This window comes from Adelges cooleyi, unplaced genomic scaffold (assembly GCF_023614345.1).
Source record: "Adelges cooleyi isolate 19-005CV unplaced genomic scaffold, UGA_ACOO_1.1 ACOO_flye_CR_arks_rails_tigmint_CR_PRNA_519, whole genome shotgun sequence".
NCBI classification, from domain to species: Eukaryota; Metazoa; Arthropoda; class Insecta; order Hemiptera; family Adelgidae; genus Adelges; species Adelges cooleyi.
In genome coordinates, this window is record NW_026096208.1 from 1567182 (window position 1) to 1584643 (window position 17462).

The window sequence follows — 17462 nt, forward strand, 5'->3', positions numbered from 1 at the left end:
ATAATTACCCAAAACAAAACTTTTAAACAAGGTTCTCCCAATTTTCAGAATAAAAACTTAACCATGACATTAAATAACTGATATTCTTTTACACATTTAAATACATACAGAAACCCAGAGTTTGATAGTCTAGTTATATGTTTATATTTTTTTTTCTATGTCTTTACATTATAATACCTAATAAAGTATATTATACAAGTGTGTCAAACAACTTTTATAAAACCTAAAATTTCATAAAACATTTTATTCCACGCAGAATTTGTATTTTTCATGTTAATTTCAAAGGCTTCATATGAGAAAATTGTTTATGACTTTCATAGGTTTAATATGGTAGTACAACTAAAATCAATCTCGTTTTATTAAATAATACATACCATAAAATTGCCGAGGTAAATATTATAATATTAAATTATGAACATTTTTAGTATTATTATTTAAAATTAATTTTTCACAATAATTTCTAATATAACAAAACACAAGTATTAATTACAAAGATATGAATTTAATAGTGCGACAAACAAATATTAGTAAAGTAAATCAACAATATTAGGCGCTATATATTTGTTTGAAGTCTAGCTACGATTGCTGGGCTATATTATGGGAACCAATCGCTTAGCAGATGCAAAACGTCCAAAATTAGATCACGTGTAGGAGTGATTGGAATTACCGAAACGATAGTGCCGAAATGAGATTTGTATTTATATTGTGTTTCATCTTGTGAAGTTAACGTACACCAATTTTCAGAGAGATCAACATCAGCGGTTTTTATATATTCATCTGAGTGTATTATACTTCGGGTCACACCTATTAGACGACATATTTCGGTAAGGTTGGGGAAGTATGGACGTCCATTACCTTAAAAGATATAACAAAATTATTTTATTAAAAACTTGTAAATTTTAGCTTGCATCTACATTTGTTTTTTGCCTAAAACACAACTAATACACGTGTATAAAATACAACATCATAGAAAAATAATATTACATCACCCATAAAATACACAATCTATTTTATGTAATCTATTATGCGAGTGGTTAAAAATAAAGTTAAAAAAAAATTGTTTTGTTGGCTTATAAACTAAGACTTTAAGGCAATTTACGTCAATTATTAAATGCTTGCTTACTTTCGTTCGGGCCAAGTTGAGGCACAGGGATATCTGTATATAAAATATAAAAATATTAATTATTTTCCACATTGTAAAAATATGTACATTAGTTGGTGTTATATTTCAAAAGATCATCGAAACTTTCATCAAAAAACAAAATATAGCTCTATGAGTTTGAGTTATTGTAATATATTTATCGAATTTCATTAAAACTGAGTAATTATGAATTTTGGACATTTTTCCAATATAAATGTTAAACTTTATATTTACTTGTAACTTGGAATATTGCTTCTTGCACTGCCACCTGATCAGGTATGGCAATGTGTTCTGAAATACAAAAAAAAATACTTTATAATGGAGCACAATGGAACTAATAAAACTTATAACTGGATGCTAAAAAAAAAAATGTATTACGGAATATCAATTGAAAGTTTTCAAAGTAACGTATTTTAGTTTTTAGAATGTTGTTTTATATCGAAAAAATTGTATTAGTTTTCAAATTAAAATGTTTTTAAAGAAAAATTCAAAGCTAAAGTTAATCAAAAGAAAAAAAAAATTACAATGCACTACTTCGAGTTGAGTTAGGGACATCTTAGGGATTTCTTATAGAAATAGGCAACTGTCGATTAAATGTTTTTGAGGCTTAGGAGTAACCAAAAAATTAAAATAAATGAAAACAAAAACCATATAGCATATACTAGTTTAGGAAGCTGTTTAAAGTGTTAGAAGTAGGGCTATAAAATATTATACACAAATAGGTTACCTGGTAAGTTGATAATAAACGGTTTGTCTGAAATGTTAACAGGCTATGTAGATATTAGTCGAACAATTTTTTTTTTTAATAAAAATATTTTTAATTTGTAAATTTGTAAAATAAGTGAATTCGAAGACATAATATTATGTACACACATGATATGAATGACTTGAAAAGGGTATTTTCACTAACGGCACGTCTGGATCTATTATTTACTCTCTAACTTGGACCCTTCAGACAATATACGGGATTTAGCTGTGCTGTGAGGGATAGCTAAATGTTTTAAAAACAAATCCTATCCGGATGAGGTTTTTCATAAATAATAGGCCCAAAAATGCTTGCTTACTAATATAGAAAATGAAAAGATTCTATTAAAGTTGGACAGAGTATACTAATAATTTCGAGTCACAAGTAAAATTTAAAACATATTTCAAAGTATATTTTTGTTAGGTTAGGCTAGGTTTGGATTATGGAGGCCAAGGCTAAAGCATGTTCTATGGTAAAACATTAATTATATCAGTGTATGCGAATCTGTGTAATGTCTTAGTAGTACATAACAATTTAGTTACCATGATTAATTTTGAAAATATTTGCTTTATCTGAAATTTAACAGAAAATAGGTTATGCCCTATTCAGTTATTATAATCAAGAATTATGTGGAAATACGTCCAATGAGTTATAAGAAATATTACCCGTTACAGCCAACATCAAACTTATCACATCTGAAATGAGTATTAGATATATTGATAAATTAGTGTTGTTGGATTTTTATTTAACACTAAAATGTTTACCACTTTTTCCTAGTAGCAATTTATATTTTAATTATTTTTTTTATTATAGTAAATTATGATTACCCATCGTTTTATCGCCATTGATAATATTTGAAATTGCAGTCTTCAATCCAGCAGGATCTATAAGCAAATTGTGTTGAAAAAAATTTCAAATGAAACCACAACAATTTATAAACTATACATCAAATTCTTTAGAATAATAATAGACATAGCTTTAATGTGACTATTTAACTTAACGCTACCCAACTTGTTACGTGAAATAATCATTTTGTATGGCCCTAGTATGTTCTATGTAAATAATAGGAATTTTACTAATTTTCTTTTACAATGTAGCATGTATACATTTTTTGGTATATTTATACCGTATTTAAAGCTAGTTTTTAGCTTATAAATCATTTGAAAATAAATATTAAATGTTTCCTACCTGTATCAAAAGCCTCTTTGATGTGTCTGTCTGTAGTAAATTATTTTCAATATAAGTATAAAAAATGATGAAATTGAAATAAAATGTTTTATCGTATGAAAAACTGGTACAGACTTGTAATGTAAACCAAATTTGCATATTCCCTATGAAAATAATTAAAATATTGATTTTTCTCATTCGATTTTTAAATACCTTATATGTAAAAATTGAAAAAATTACCTGTCATTATTGGCAAAACGTTTACAAGCGTTATTAAAATGCAGATAAGCTTCATAGTGCTGGATAATATTAATGGAGCAATTCGAATAATGATATAAATTATAAGAATAGTATGTATTCTAAAAGCTTTTTTTTACTTGTTGTGTTAGAGTAATTTTCTTGCAACTAGTCGTAAGGTCGGTGTGTCGATATGTCAACCAAAGAAGTAAAACTAAAATATATTTTACAGTATGCAACGCACTGTAATGAAAAATTATAAAAAAAACGTAAGCGACACTTGTAGTTTATTATTATAAAATAAATCACTTATACAGGGTGAATTTTTTTATCGTGGGCAACTTTTAATTCCATTGTGTTTAATCAATAGTTTAATAATTTGTTTTCATAGTGTTTTTATAATATAATGAGATCTCAATTTTCCAAAAATTTGTATGTTCTTTCAAATTAGTTTTTTTCTGATAGCAACTCCGACCAGTCAAAGTTGTAAGTACATTTGTCTTAATTTAGAAAGTCTATGAAATGTATGCGTTACCATTAAAGTTTCAATAGTTGATATGAAAATAAACAGTTTGGCAGGGGATAGGTTACATAAACATTATTGAAAAATTATGGTCAGACTATGTGAAAAAAAAATTTAACTATTAGTTAAACCCAGTGAGATGTCGAGTGGCCCATGATAAAAAAATGTTACCCTATACATATCTGTTACATTTTTTTTACTTAATGCATCTAAATTATGTCTAAGTGTTACATAGTTGTATGTACACATAATTTTCATAGTTTAATAACAGCTATGGCGTCGACTATGTGTACCCAATAAAATTAAAAATATAACGACAAACAATTTTTCTGACATTTACATAATATTACTAATAATGACAATTATGATAGCTTTATAAAATATATTATTTTATTATATAACATATAAAGAAATGTTAAGTGGTAGAATGTTTTTAATGTTCGTTGTTAATGTTATTGCAAAAGTCATTGAAAAACTATAAATATTACAATTGTTCACATAGAAGTTACTAATCAACTAAAAACAAAATTTGAAATTGTGCTTCGTTCGAAACCTTTTAAATGTTATAAAATGCAAAAAACTAATTGCTCGAAAATATAATAATAATCAAAATCTTTTTTTACATTTTAGGTTCGATGCAAAGCGACGAAGGTATTAGTTTTACACTGATGTGGGCTTTTTTTTTATCTGTAGACACTGTAACTTTTTTAATACAGGACCAATTCCTTCGAGTAGCAACTCTATAAATCACAAATTTCATCTAGCTGGTACTTTGGGTGGGATGGGGTAAAAGTTGAAAAAGTTTACTTCTTCACAGTCGAAATTTGAAAAACAAAGTAAAAGCAAACAAATATAATTATAACAGTGAGTAAAACAGCTGTTTATTGAAATACATTAAAATAATCAATTTAATATATAGGTGCCAACTGCAAATATTATTTAAATACAATAATGATGTAACTATAATATAATTTTGGAAAAGTTATTTCATTCATTTCTGGTCTTAATAATTATCATAGCTGGTCCATGAGTGGTTGTAGTTTATCATCAATGTCATTGTCGTTTACTTGCCACCATACGCCGTCAAAATCTCTGTATATTTTATATTCTGTAATTTTATCGTATAGGAAACAAGTTTTTTTATCTCCAGTTTTAAGATTTTTTATGTATGATGTTGGTAAATTTGTACTTATAAACAATGCTATTAAACGACACATCCCTAAAATAGAGAGTTCCTGATTATGAATATCTGAAAAATCAAAAGAACTTCTTTTTTAATTTGGAATACTTTACTTCTCTTTATGGTGCAAGCACAATTACCTTATTTGTAAAGAAAGTCATAATGTAGAATTTAAAAAATTATAAATCAGGAAAAAAAATGTTTGCAGTATTGTTATTTTGATAGTGTAAAAAAACTGTTACAAACTATTACTTACCAGCTACTGTACGGACGATTCTATTTTTTATGCCTCCTGTAGTGTGCATTCTTCTCTGTTCAATAAGATGGGTCATATTTCCAAAACCTACAAAAAAGTATAAATTACCCGTGTTGATTACAAATAACAATAAAAAATAGTTGCATTAAATTGCATGGATCTGTGATAACAGTAATTTTGTTGCACGACCTGAATTAGTAATGGAACTCGAAGAATGTGTTTATAATTTATTTGAATACATACCTATGGTTTGCAAACCATTACAACTCTTTGTTAATATTTACCTAATGCATGGCTCAGCATGTTTGATAAAGCCATAAGAGTAATACGTCTCCTCTCCTTGCCAAGTTGTGACAAAACTAAGTCTCCAAAATCTGCAAAAATTTCATTTATATTTTATTCATTAGGTAATTAAGCTTCACTTGCTCTCCCTAACTAAATGTTTCTTCATTGAAATAATTATTGTTTGAACTAAAATATTTAAATAATTACAACTCTAAAACCAGTTCAAATGGATATTTACAAATTATCGAAAAAAATGAAATTACTTTGGTTTTGAATATTAGGAACAGCAATTCCTGTAACAATACAACAAATATCGAATCACAATAGAGTCAATATTAACCACGTTTACAAATTTTGTCTATAATTGTCTCAATAAAACTGATAAATTAGACTAATTTATTAATGCTAAGGAATTAAAGATTTTGAAAAATGTTCACTTAGAAGTATTCAATCTTATTTATTTACCCAATTCATCCGTTATAACTTTTTGCAAAGCTTTTTGGATTTCTATGGCCTCTGAAAATAAATATACTGTTAATATGTAGATATTTGTAATGTATTAAACCAATATGTAAGTTTATTAGAAGATTATTAGAAGTATATCTAAGATTATTCTCAAATGTCTATGCACGATTCAAATACTTGTAAAGTATTGTAAATATTATGTAGTCACCTTCTAGGATGTAAAGGTATTCAAAGCATTCTGAAATCAAAATGATAACATTGTGTACTTGATGAATATCAAACGACTATGTAAAAATAGATCCATACTATACAATGAAAATTATTACCCGGTACAGTGAACATAATATTTTCAAACACAATGTCCGAAAGCTGAAAACCTAAAATATTTGCTTCATAATCTACATCAACAACAATTTGTTTAATGACATGCTCCAACCCATCTACAATAAATAAATAAAGGGTTGGTCTGTAAAAGAAGTTTTAATAGTCACAGAAACTTAAAAAGCATGTATATATTAGCATACTTATTTTAAATATATCTTACTCGCAACAATTTTGTTTCCAACAGTAATATTATTCATATTATAGGCAAGCTCAATGTGCGCGTCTGTAATACAAACATTTAAACAAATTGTAAAAGAACAGTAAAATTGAAAAACCAAGAAAAATATTTTGTGTAAATTAAAAGTGTTTCTGACTTGTTATGATAACCTCTCGCTTATAATCCGCTGTGCAAAAAAAAAAAAGAGAAATATTAAGTTTTGTTTTAAGAAAATAAGTGCGAAAAGAAAATAATTACTTAGTTGATCTGTCGAAACGTTTACAAAGACAAATGATGTTAAAAAACAGAAAAGTTTCATTTTAATCTGTCAAAAAAAAATTATAAATATAAAATTAATGTATTAGTCATAGTTGCGTTTGGTGCAGCGCAGAGATGAGGTGGTCTTTGTTAACCGAGACTTTTTTATTTTATAAAATATATATTGTGTATTTTTTTAATAAACCCTTGATATTTCATAGGTCGTTAAGTTGACTGTTTTTAATACAGCAAGTGGGACAACGTTAGTAATTAGTCCACTCTAATGAAGATATTCGAAAATCAAAAAAAAGTCACTGGTAACTATTTAAAAAGCGTTGTGTAAAATTACAAGCAATTTTAAAAATTATATTTATTTTTAAAATATATATTATAGATGCTTATCTATAATTTTGTTATCACCAGATCTATTATTAAAAATATAAAATAACTTTAGCTCAGCATGCAATTATGACACAAAAAATAAAACAAATTTTTGTACCTTTAATACACATTTAAAACAAAAGAATATTAACGTTTTCGTATATTATCTGATTATAAGCGTATTTAAACATTTTTAAGCTAAATAGTGTAACTTACTTAAATTTTTGAATTGATAGAACTTTAAAGAAAAATTCAGGTCAATTAGCTTGTTTAACCAACTGCTTTGAAGTGGCTTTGTCTTGTCTATGGACTGTATATTTTTAACGAGACAGTAAAATATTATTATATTTTGCAAAGTGCTTATTTTAGTTTATTTAAATAGCTGTGTTTTATAATAAACACCTACTGGGGAGTTTAATATATAAACTAAAGAACTCCAATTTTAGCATTTTATGTTTGTTTTGTGTCTGTAGACTCCGTACCAACTTCAACTTTTTTATAACTGGACTAATTTGTTCAAATGGCCACACAATAAAGCGCACATTTTATCTATCTTACCTTTACTACTTCTTCACCTTTAAAATCGGGAAAGCCAAAAAAAAAAACCCCTATAAGAATTCCATTGTGTAAAACATAACATTATAATAAGATGTGCATGGTGATAAGTAATAAAGGTAGGTACAATTATATAATTTTTGGTTTATATAGGGGCTTCGGCCTATATATTTTATTAATCCAATTAGCCAATGGGTATACACTGATAATATATCTTAATAATATGACATTTAGGTAAAACTCGATCCACTTTTATAAATTCAGATCTAGTTTAGCTGAAAATGTCCATTTCAGACAGAAAGGTCACTTCTTATGTGACACCCAAACAATCACCCCAAATGTAGATCAACTCGAGTTAAATGATAAATCTGGTTTAAATCGGTCGTTATTATTATTATTTTTTTTTTTAAATGACTATATCTTGTGCCTGGTGTTCTGTCATAAGACATAGTCATGACTCAACGCATACCTTAGCGGGAAACATTGAATTTCATTTGCTTGAAAGAAGAACACTACCTACAGCTAAAGCTATGGATAGAAGGCTTTGAGAGTTTTTATAGATAATTGTTTTTATTAAGAAAAAATCGAATTAACCAACTATTGAATTAATCTGAAAAAGTCTAGTTAAGACTAAGTATTTAACTTAGTATTTAGCGTCAAGTCCGTTTGTGCTTTTACATGATTTTTAACCATTTTTTTTTGTTATTTTTATAATATTTTTAGACAGTTATCACATTTTTAAGTGTCCACGATATTATTATAATAATGTTATTACCGTCCGGCTGCCCCGTGATCCGCTTGTACGTGGAATTTATGCGTTTTGTAAGAACTTGTATATACTTACTAATCAGGTAGGAATGTTTATGTGTGTGTGTGTTTAAAATATGCTCTATGTCCTGATAATAATAAAAAAAATTAAATATATATATATATGTACGAGCATGGTCCGGCAGCAATAAAATAAAAGTAAAAAAAAAAATCTATGAATGGAATGTGTTCGAGCAGAGCGATTGTAGGTCTGGTCTGCGGTGGTGGTGACCACTGTGCGAGCAGCACCACACACGTATTGTATTATAATATTATATGTATGTAATATATTTTTTTTATATATTTTTTTTTTTATTATAACTGGTCCTGATTTAACAAGTTGTTTGACAAATGGGAGACCCACCGTGCACGGTACTATATTATATGTGTACATGTGTACGTGCAAGCGCATCATCGCCGGTCGTCCATCATTACCAATGCTAATAGCCCGGACATTTATTTTAACGAAATCATTCGGTTTTTTTTTTTTTTTTATTTGATTCTCTTATCCCGTTCATACCCCACGAGGACCTGTCCGTATTGTAAATATATACATGTATACCTTTCCAACGTATACACCGGTACGCATTAATAACAACAATATAAAGTAACGTGTGCACGCTTAACGGTGGCAGACAGACACCCTGCGCCTCTCCGACCTCTGGTGTTGCTCCTCCACGGTTTTTTTTTATTTGTGAATGAAACAGCCGGATATGATATTAGTATGATTTACCGGCGTCGATTTTTGAATCGACCCCAATTCGGTCGCACAAAGTTAGACCTTGAGACGATCGTTTTGGATTGGAGTCTATTGAGAATGAACAAAAAGCATTGATCTTCTTGATTTGAGCTTGAAGGACTTTCGCTGTTTTTACTACATACCTCCGTTTGTCTTTGTCCACGCAATGCCTGTGCACTCAATTGTCTACAGTTGGTCCACATATCCGTCTAAATACTCTTCTTTCAATACTTAGGCCATTTCTTCCTCATCTCATGACAAAACTGGTCGTAGGAAATTCGAGTACAAGAGTTCCTTTGAATAATTTTACCAACCCATATCCCAATCTTCGGTGCCTGTAGAATTTCAGAAGAATTCTTGATTCGATGCAATGATTTGTTTAGCTCCAAGATATTTGACAGCTATCGCTGGCTGAAAGCTATCAAATATCTACTGCCAGGTCCAGGTTTATTTTGTCCTGGCTTCGCTGCTCTTGTTAAATCATTATTAGTCAAAATGCCCATTCCACGAAGTATTGTTATTGATCTGAGAAAAAAAAATATCGAAAAAATGTGTCAACTTGAAACAGCTTGAATCCTTCAAGCTCCTACTTTAGACCTCAATAATGTTGTTGCATGTGGCAAGTGTTTTATCGATGCTCAACGTGATTTGTTTTCAGTGTATGAAGAAAAAGGCAAAAGTTATAATAGCAGTAACAAAAGCGCATCAGGTGGTGAACTTAATCCTTCGGGAAAATTTTTAATGCATTGTTTTCTACCTGTCATTGACCAACTGTCAACTTCAATAAATCAGAGACTGGGATCATATGAAGTTATGTGTGATCGTTTTAGTTTTTTAGGTCGTTTATATGAACTTAGCCATGAAGAACTGCAAGAAGCAGCTAAACAACTTGTTACAGTACACAAAGATGATTTAGATGAATTATCATGCGTTGAAATTGTTGATTTTGCTGAATTTATTCTAATTAGATTGAGGACTTCAATACGTAAAGATCGATTAAATTGTTTATCTATTACGAGCTAACTACTTAGATATTTGGTATTTTCAATTTTTTTACCGTTAGTGGCCTCAAAAAAAAAGATTTGCCCCGGTCAGCCAAAAGTCGAAATCCGGCCCTGGTTTGTACGGTTAGGCATACCGCCGCCGCTCGTCTCCTATTACCCCGCCATAGTGTGTACTCCTTGATTTATAGCCGTCATTACCTAGGGGGGCACGTTATTATTGACAGGCGAAACAACAATAATCGTAAAATTTAAAAATTTAAAAAAAAATAAAATAAAAAGCCGTAACAACATCAACCGTACAGTCATTACTACAGCATTAACGCTTTGCTCCAACGGCGGCGGCGGCATTGTTTTTTAATTTTTTTTGTTTTTGTTATTGTTATATACTTAAAGTATTTTTTTATTGGCATTACCCTCGGACATTACAGGTTCGGCACGATCGACGTGTGAGCATGTTATTATAATAATAATATTAGGTATTTTTTTACCTACAAACATTTGGCTCCCCCGTACGCATTCCGGCCGGTACGAGGTGGTACTGATGAAAACGTGATTTTTACCGAGTTCGATGCGTTTGGAAGTCAAAAAAAAGTCTGAGTTATTGTTTTTTTCTTTTCCTCCCTCGCCGACGCTGTTAAAAAAAAAAAAAAAATTTCAAAAAAAACCCGAAGCGGCTACCTGATAATGTAACAAGACGGTTCACCTCTTGATCTCGATTTTCTTATTGCATTACAACCGCCGACGGAATATACAAATATGCGCACACATACTGGCCTCAAGGTATTTCTCTTTATTTTATTTTTTAATACTATTATTTTTTTCTCCCGGCCTGGACCTACCGCCGTGGCTGCGTGGGTGACACAGCCACGGCCAGGTGAGGTTATTATTACAAGTTCGAAGGATGCAAGAATCGGTTATAGGTAATACTATAATAGTTGCCGTGGCATACGAGCACCTTGTGTCCAAATTGTTTACAAACTGCGCAATAACCATTAAAGAATTTCCCATATTTTCTCGAATCGATTGTCAGTTGGCTGCACTGTAACCCGCTTTAAATTCGCGCTATTGTAATGTTAATTTAATAAACTCTCGATCTTAAACACTTAGGGCCACTTTGTCGGTATCTTAAATCTTATCTTAAGTTATACTTTCAAAAGTAAAGCTTAATCGTAAGTATTCACAAACAAGTTAAAGTAATGCTTTTAAAGGTTTCAAGTAAAAGTAACTCTTAAGGACTTCCTAAATTAGCAAGCTGTCATAGATTCCCAAGCCATCCTATAGTATTATTCTTCAATTGGTATAACTTGGTTATAATCTAGTAGAAAAAAAAAAGAACCGCGAAGGGCGGGGTAGAGCGGGACCGAAATTGGTAACTTACTATCACTTGGGAACCTATGACCATGAGAACTTATGACCGAATGCCTAGTTCAAAAATATAAAATTATTGAAAATTACAAGACTGATACTACTAGTGTGCATGAAAAAAATCAAGCTTGGGATAAAATTGCTGAGCCATTTAATACCATCGGAGATCATCCATAAGTAGTATTTTGTTATTTTATTAGTGTAATAGTTAAATTAATAATAACATTATTTCAATATGTATAAAACACTATTGATTTAATTTACTTATTATTATTTTTCAAGTAGAAAGGTACTAGATTAGGTTTGTATATTACTCTCTTTAATTAGGTTCTGTTCCCCTCACACTATTATATACACCTGTTTTTTCGTTGTTTTATCCAATCCATATTATATTACAATTTACATTATAATTTTCTATAATAACTAATACAGTGGTTTTTGAAAATCTACCAAATAAAATATCAAATAAATAATATTATGTTTATTTTATTTTATTTTTGTATACTAATTACTTACCTCAACAATCACACGAAAATCATAAAACTAGAATTTTTCTTACCTAAATCGGTTAATAAACTCAGCATCTGAAAAATGATCAGCTGGATTTTCCATTTCTCGTATGTATAACGTTTCGGAATTCGTCGACCAAGATTATTATCAACAGTAATGTACAAATCAATTGAATAACTTCCATTTTGAGTGTGTAATAGTAGTTATGAAACAATTAACGCAAACATCGTGGTCAACCTGGTCTAAACTAAATCATTTGACTTCAATTCGACCGAAGTGCTATAGTTTTTAATTATTTACACAATTACTTAACCAGTTTAAACAGCCAAGTACTATACTTGACTTCAATGGTACTGAACAAGTAGATATTTTTCATCAGAAAAGTCAAAAGGAACCTTTCTGTCCAAAATTAACTTTGCAGTAACACTTTGAGTCCATGCGTATTTATCTTATTCATCTTTATTTATCTTAATTAATTCAGTGTAGTCCTTTTTTGGGATTTTTCTAAATAAAATCAAAATTTCGAAAAAAGTATTTATGTTATAGCCACACTATAGGTGGCCCTAAAACCACACCTAAAAAAGTGAAATAAAAATAAATTTCCTCCCCTTTAGGGTGTTTGAATATTTTTTGTTTTGTCAACTTGTGTTTACATACCTAAAGAATATTCCATACGAAATTAGAACCGATTAAACTATTTTTTAAAAATATATGTAAGTGAGTTGTTATTATAAGTTTAAAAAAATATGTTAATTTCTTGAGTGTGTTTCTCGATTTTGATTTTGAGGGGAGGGGATGAGCTTTTAAAATGCTAACTTAATAATGTACATTTTTCCGGTACGATTTTTGATTTATAGACTTGCTTCATGAGATTTGAGACATAAACATTTTTTTAAAAAAACAACACTGTAAGAACAATACCTATTTAGTCCTGTATTGAAAGCTAACAAAGTTGTCAACCGGATGGTGGTTGTATAATTATTGTTTCTCATGTAAAACATTTGTTTTCGAATTGCACCGAGTATTAAGAGAAGGTGTGACTAACTGTAAATAGTTATCATATTGACTACTATTAAAAGAAGATATTCTTGGGCAACTTGGTGGCGATTGCGTTTCTTATTGCCCAGAAGGCTCTCGAGAGTGTCGCTGTCCATCCGTCCTCGGCCGTCGGTTTTTGGCGTTTGGTCACGGCATAATCGCACCATTGTTCTTCGAACACCGAACCCGGCCTGTTGACCGTGTACACGTGGCTGCGTCTGCACTGTGTTTGGTTCCTCTGTTTGGGTCTGCAGTTGTCGGTATTCACCACTGGAGATGGACACTTTGGTACGTGCGAAAAGTCAATTTCCACTTGTCTGCTCCACCGCGCCACGGCCTTTCGTAAGCACCAAGGAATCGTCCTCGTGCCTGAAACTAAGCACGCATCTTTTTCGGACGGTTTCATGTAGTGCTCTAGTTCAGGCGAAAGTTTTCCTAGACTTCCATACCAGCGACCGCTAACGCTTTTCCGGATCTGACAAGCGACGAGCCTTACCGACCTGGACAATCTCACGCACTTGTCCATCGTTTTACCGACTTTCCGAAATTTTTTCCGAATTTCGCTCGCTGGTAAATACTACCGTAGCTGTTGTTGGCCACCGTTGCTATGATCAGACTGATCATTAAAAACAAATTTTCGAGCCAGATAATTTACAGAAACTGCCGTGTAAAGACGACCGGGTCGGATGTTAACGTTACCAAAAATGAAAAATGCCACGCTAAAATGGCAGCTTGGGAGTAAGCGAAAAGAAATTCTTCAATCTCTGATTCTCTGAAACTAAGGAATTTTTACATCCATTTTTTCACTTTACAAAAAGCTAATTTTTTACGAATTTATTTTTGGTTTCTGATTAAGCATAGGGTTCGCACTAAAGACCATTAAAGGTCCTTAATAGAAATTCTTGTTTGAGTAGAAAATTTGAATTATTGGAATTGCCATTATAAGGGACTGGACAAATATTCAGATAAATGAACGAATTTTTTTAATGAACAACATAGTACACAACATTATTATTGACATAATATAGTAGGTTATCACATTGAACTTTTATCAAACTAAATGTAAAATTTCAGTCGAAAATCACACGCAAAAACATTAACTACTGGTTGAAATAAGTTTGGAGAATAGCCATATTTTTGGAACACTTATAAACTATAAAAGCAATTATTATGAAAAAAAATAACACTTCCAGTTAAAAAATACAGCTTTGTGAGTGCCTGAATGACGAATTTTCCAGACTACGTTTTCTCACTATCACATTATTTAAAAATCATCAAGAAATAAGATAAGCCAAATGCGGTCAATGTTACTTTTATGTTGACATTCAAGCAATGTGGCTTTCTCTCAAAAACGCAATAAATTCTAAGTAAAAACTTTGAATTGGTACCACTTTAAGAAAATATGAAGTCCTAAACTAAAAAGTAAGGGACACATAGTTCATAGGGTAAAATGAGGAAATTATTGAAGTGTTCAAAAAACCATAATTGACTCTGAAAACTAGAGTACTTGCTTAACTGAATAATGTCAGGTTTTAATTTTTGAGAATTAAAGTCAAACATCTAGGACATGTTTCAAATGCGAAACCGGGGTGTGGGACATTGAGAGGAACTGAAAATTCAAACATTTTGAGAAGTGTAAGTACCTTAATTTTTTTTAAAAACCGTTGTTCCGGAACTATTTTACGTAAAGTGTAAACAAGTTTCCTAAAAAAACAAAACACAAGTCTAGTAAAAGTTTGCAGACTTAAAATTCCTTGGTTTTAGAGAATTACCCGACTAGCTGATTTTCTGTCTCTTATCAATCATCTCATATCAGTTTTTTCACTTAACACTAATCCAGGAATTATTTTCACAGGACAGCCAAAAGAAACAGTCGAAGAGAACTCAAAATTTAAACGTAAGTAGTTCTTGAAAATTGTCTTTCCTGACTATTCCGTGTTATCGATTTCACCTTATGACTATTCCATCCAAGCCACAAAAGAAACAGTTCTCGTTGTATTCGCGAATAATTCATATCTGGCACTTTTTTTTTCGAAAATTTAGTGTGCAGTCACTACTCTAATGTATTTCTAAATCATTTACTAGAATTAGCTACCACTCTCCTAACTAGTCCTATAAGGATTTTTTCCACATAACCATGTCTTTTGGCTGGAGGTTTATCTGATACTCGTAGGTCGCTTGTTGTGTAACAATAATTGACGACTTCGTTAATTGCTATGACTGATGCTATTGATATCTCATTATATCATCAAGTGACGAGAGACTTTTAGTAAGAGATTCAAGCTACTCTCGATAGACATATTGACAATGGCTTATCTTCAAGGGAAAGATGGATTTTTTGTTTCGCACTTGTACTACCCTACCTTTTACTATTTATTTTGTTTTGTAGATCTGCCACTGGGAAGACCTCGTTTGAGATGGGAAGATGTGGCGATACAGGATTAGTTCTTAACTAAAAACTAAGTACGTTTCCGGTTAAAGTGTACATTATTCGATTTTATTGCTTTGTTGTGGAATCTCTGCTGGGTTTCTTTGAAATGGGCATAATTTTTTTCGGGTGCATCAAACGAAAAAATTTGACGAGATAACCGCCGAGTCGACTGGTCCAAGTCTCTTCGTCTTCTTTAAAACGGAAATTCTGGGCGTGGACCATAATGTTCGACTTGTCGTGGACCAACACCATGCCGCCTTTTTGTTGGTCCGATCCTTTGTCGCCATTCACCTGGGAAATATATGAAAACTCAAAAGGCTCGTACTGCTTCCACTTGGTTGCTTCCGCGTGTTCCACGATAACGTATTTAGTAAGAACCGTTGTTTTAGGCGTTTTCTTGTGTATGACAAGAGTGGGCAAGCCGGGCCGTGACTTACCTGTTGATTCCTTTGTCGAAAACCTTTTGCGACCCAAGTTTTGGCCCAAGTCGAGTTTCCTCGAAAGGCTCCGGAACCTGTAACCCCGTACACAGACTTATGACTTGAATACATTTTTTGGAGGGGAGGTGCTAATCCCCTCGCGCCCGCCCCTAACACAGCCTAATCGATGCTCTAATACCGTACTTGTCCATTTCCTTCTTTTTGACGACCATTCGCCATTTACAAAAACGCGTGACGGTCTGACCACGGTTGACCGCCTATAGCTGTTGTTTTATTTGTGTACAAACCGCCACAAAAGTAATAGTTACTGTGGTTAAAAATAAATAACGACAACCGTGTTATCGGCCGGCAATTCCCAACGTTGTTTCTATTTTTTTGAATCGTTTAAAAAGCTGCGGTCGACAGAGTTCCGATTGAAGTTCGTCTCTGGTCGATACGGTTTCACTGAAAACTTCAAATTTCCCCTTGTAGGAAGGACAATAATATTATAATAATATCTTACGATCAGCTGATTTCCTGTCTCTTATCAAACATCTCCTTTCAGCTGATACTCAATAAACTCATCCACTCCCAGCCATAAGATATATTCATGTCAAAATTGTCAACAATTAATGTAATTTGATTTATTCATTTTTGAACTAATTTACAATTTCATTATTTCATCGGACAAAAATTATGTAATTTCTCTAAAATCAGAAATTTTAAGAGGGAAACGTGGAATAAAATTAATTTTATTTTTTGAACAACTCGAGTTCATTTTTGAGTATTAATTTTAACTTTCAACTTAACTAAGTAAGGGATCTAGAGATCAAAATGATTGAGTGTAGTAAATGACTAGGCAACGCTAGTTGGGCTTAATATATTTCTTCAGTTGGTTCAATCACGAACATTTCTTAGTAGGTTTATGACAGAGTTCACTAATATTATCTTTATATAATAACTTCCAAATCAAAATCCACGATTTCACGTGTATAGTAATTCATAGTACTATAAAATACTATGTTGATATTTTTAGAAAACGCGAAATTCCTCAACTAGTCGCGACAACTTCACCACAATGTGATTTTTTATAAGTCAGATGGGACTTTTCCTCTCTTTGTTTACCCTAGAACACTGCTATAGATAGGACGAACCTTTCCAGAGAGCCTCCGCGAATTTGTTTGTCACTGCACTGTGGGCTTATAGTTTTAATTTCAAGTAACAATAGACAGAAAAACTATTTGTAGAGTTTAAAAAAAAAAGGAAATTGCCGTTATATTGACATATATTAAAATAATATTCAAAAATCATCCGGCTTCATCGGCGCCGTACCTAGTGTTACACCGCATCTCTTATGACGTGCTTTCGTGTTGTAAAATATTCTTTTGGTGGGGCAAACACAAACTTTTTGAGCA

At 31.4% G+C, this 17462-nt stretch overlaps 1 protein-coding gene and 1 long non-coding RNA gene across 4 annotated transcripts in view; both read right to left on the reverse strand.

Annotated features, from left to right (window-relative positions):
* Window positions 1-1868: 1868 nt before the first annotated feature.
* On the reverse strand, window positions 1869-3459 carry LOC126842410 (uncharacterized). Its single transcript, XR_007686327.1, has 6 exons — window positions 3294-3459; window positions 3075-3217; window positions 2714-2770; window positions 2552-2581; window positions 2429-2458; window positions 1869-1895 (listed from the first exon to the last, which is right to left on the reverse strand). It is a non-coding gene; the product is annotated as an uncharacterized LOC126842410 (long non-coding RNA).
* A 1205-nt stretch (window positions 3460-4664) lies between these two features.
* The window catches only part of LOC126842387 (uncharacterized), a 160593-nt gene continuing 147795 nt past the window's right edge, over window positions 4665-17462 (reverse strand). The window contains exons 1-12 of one of the 3 annotated variants that reach the window (XM_050579348.1): window positions 7396-7483; window positions 7219-7297; window positions 6799-6865; window positions 6698-6727; window positions 6544-6606; window positions 6326-6439; window positions 6208-6237; window positions 6000-6050; window positions 5798-5827; window positions 5534-5623; window positions 5250-5336; window positions 4665-5062 (exon numbers count right to left, since the gene is read on the reverse strand). In XM_050579348.1, the coding sequence (XP_050435305.1) occupies window positions 4827-5062; window positions 5250-5336; window positions 5534-5623; window positions 5798-5827; window positions 6000-6050; window positions 6208-6237; window positions 6326-6439; window positions 6544-6606; window positions 6698-6727; window positions 6799-6859 (792 nt within the window). In that variant the 5' untranslated portion in view covers window positions 6860-6865; window positions 7219-7297; window positions 7396-7483 and the 3' untranslated portion in view covers window positions 4665-4826. Of the gene's footprint in view, window positions 5063-5249; window positions 5337-5533; window positions 5624-5797; window positions 5828-5999; window positions 6051-6207; window positions 6238-6325; window positions 6440-6543; window positions 6607-6697; window positions 6728-6798; window positions 6866-7218; window positions 7484-17462 lie in introns of those variants that run through there. The other 2 variants (XM_050579347.1, XM_050579349.1) reach the window with 2 other exon arrangements.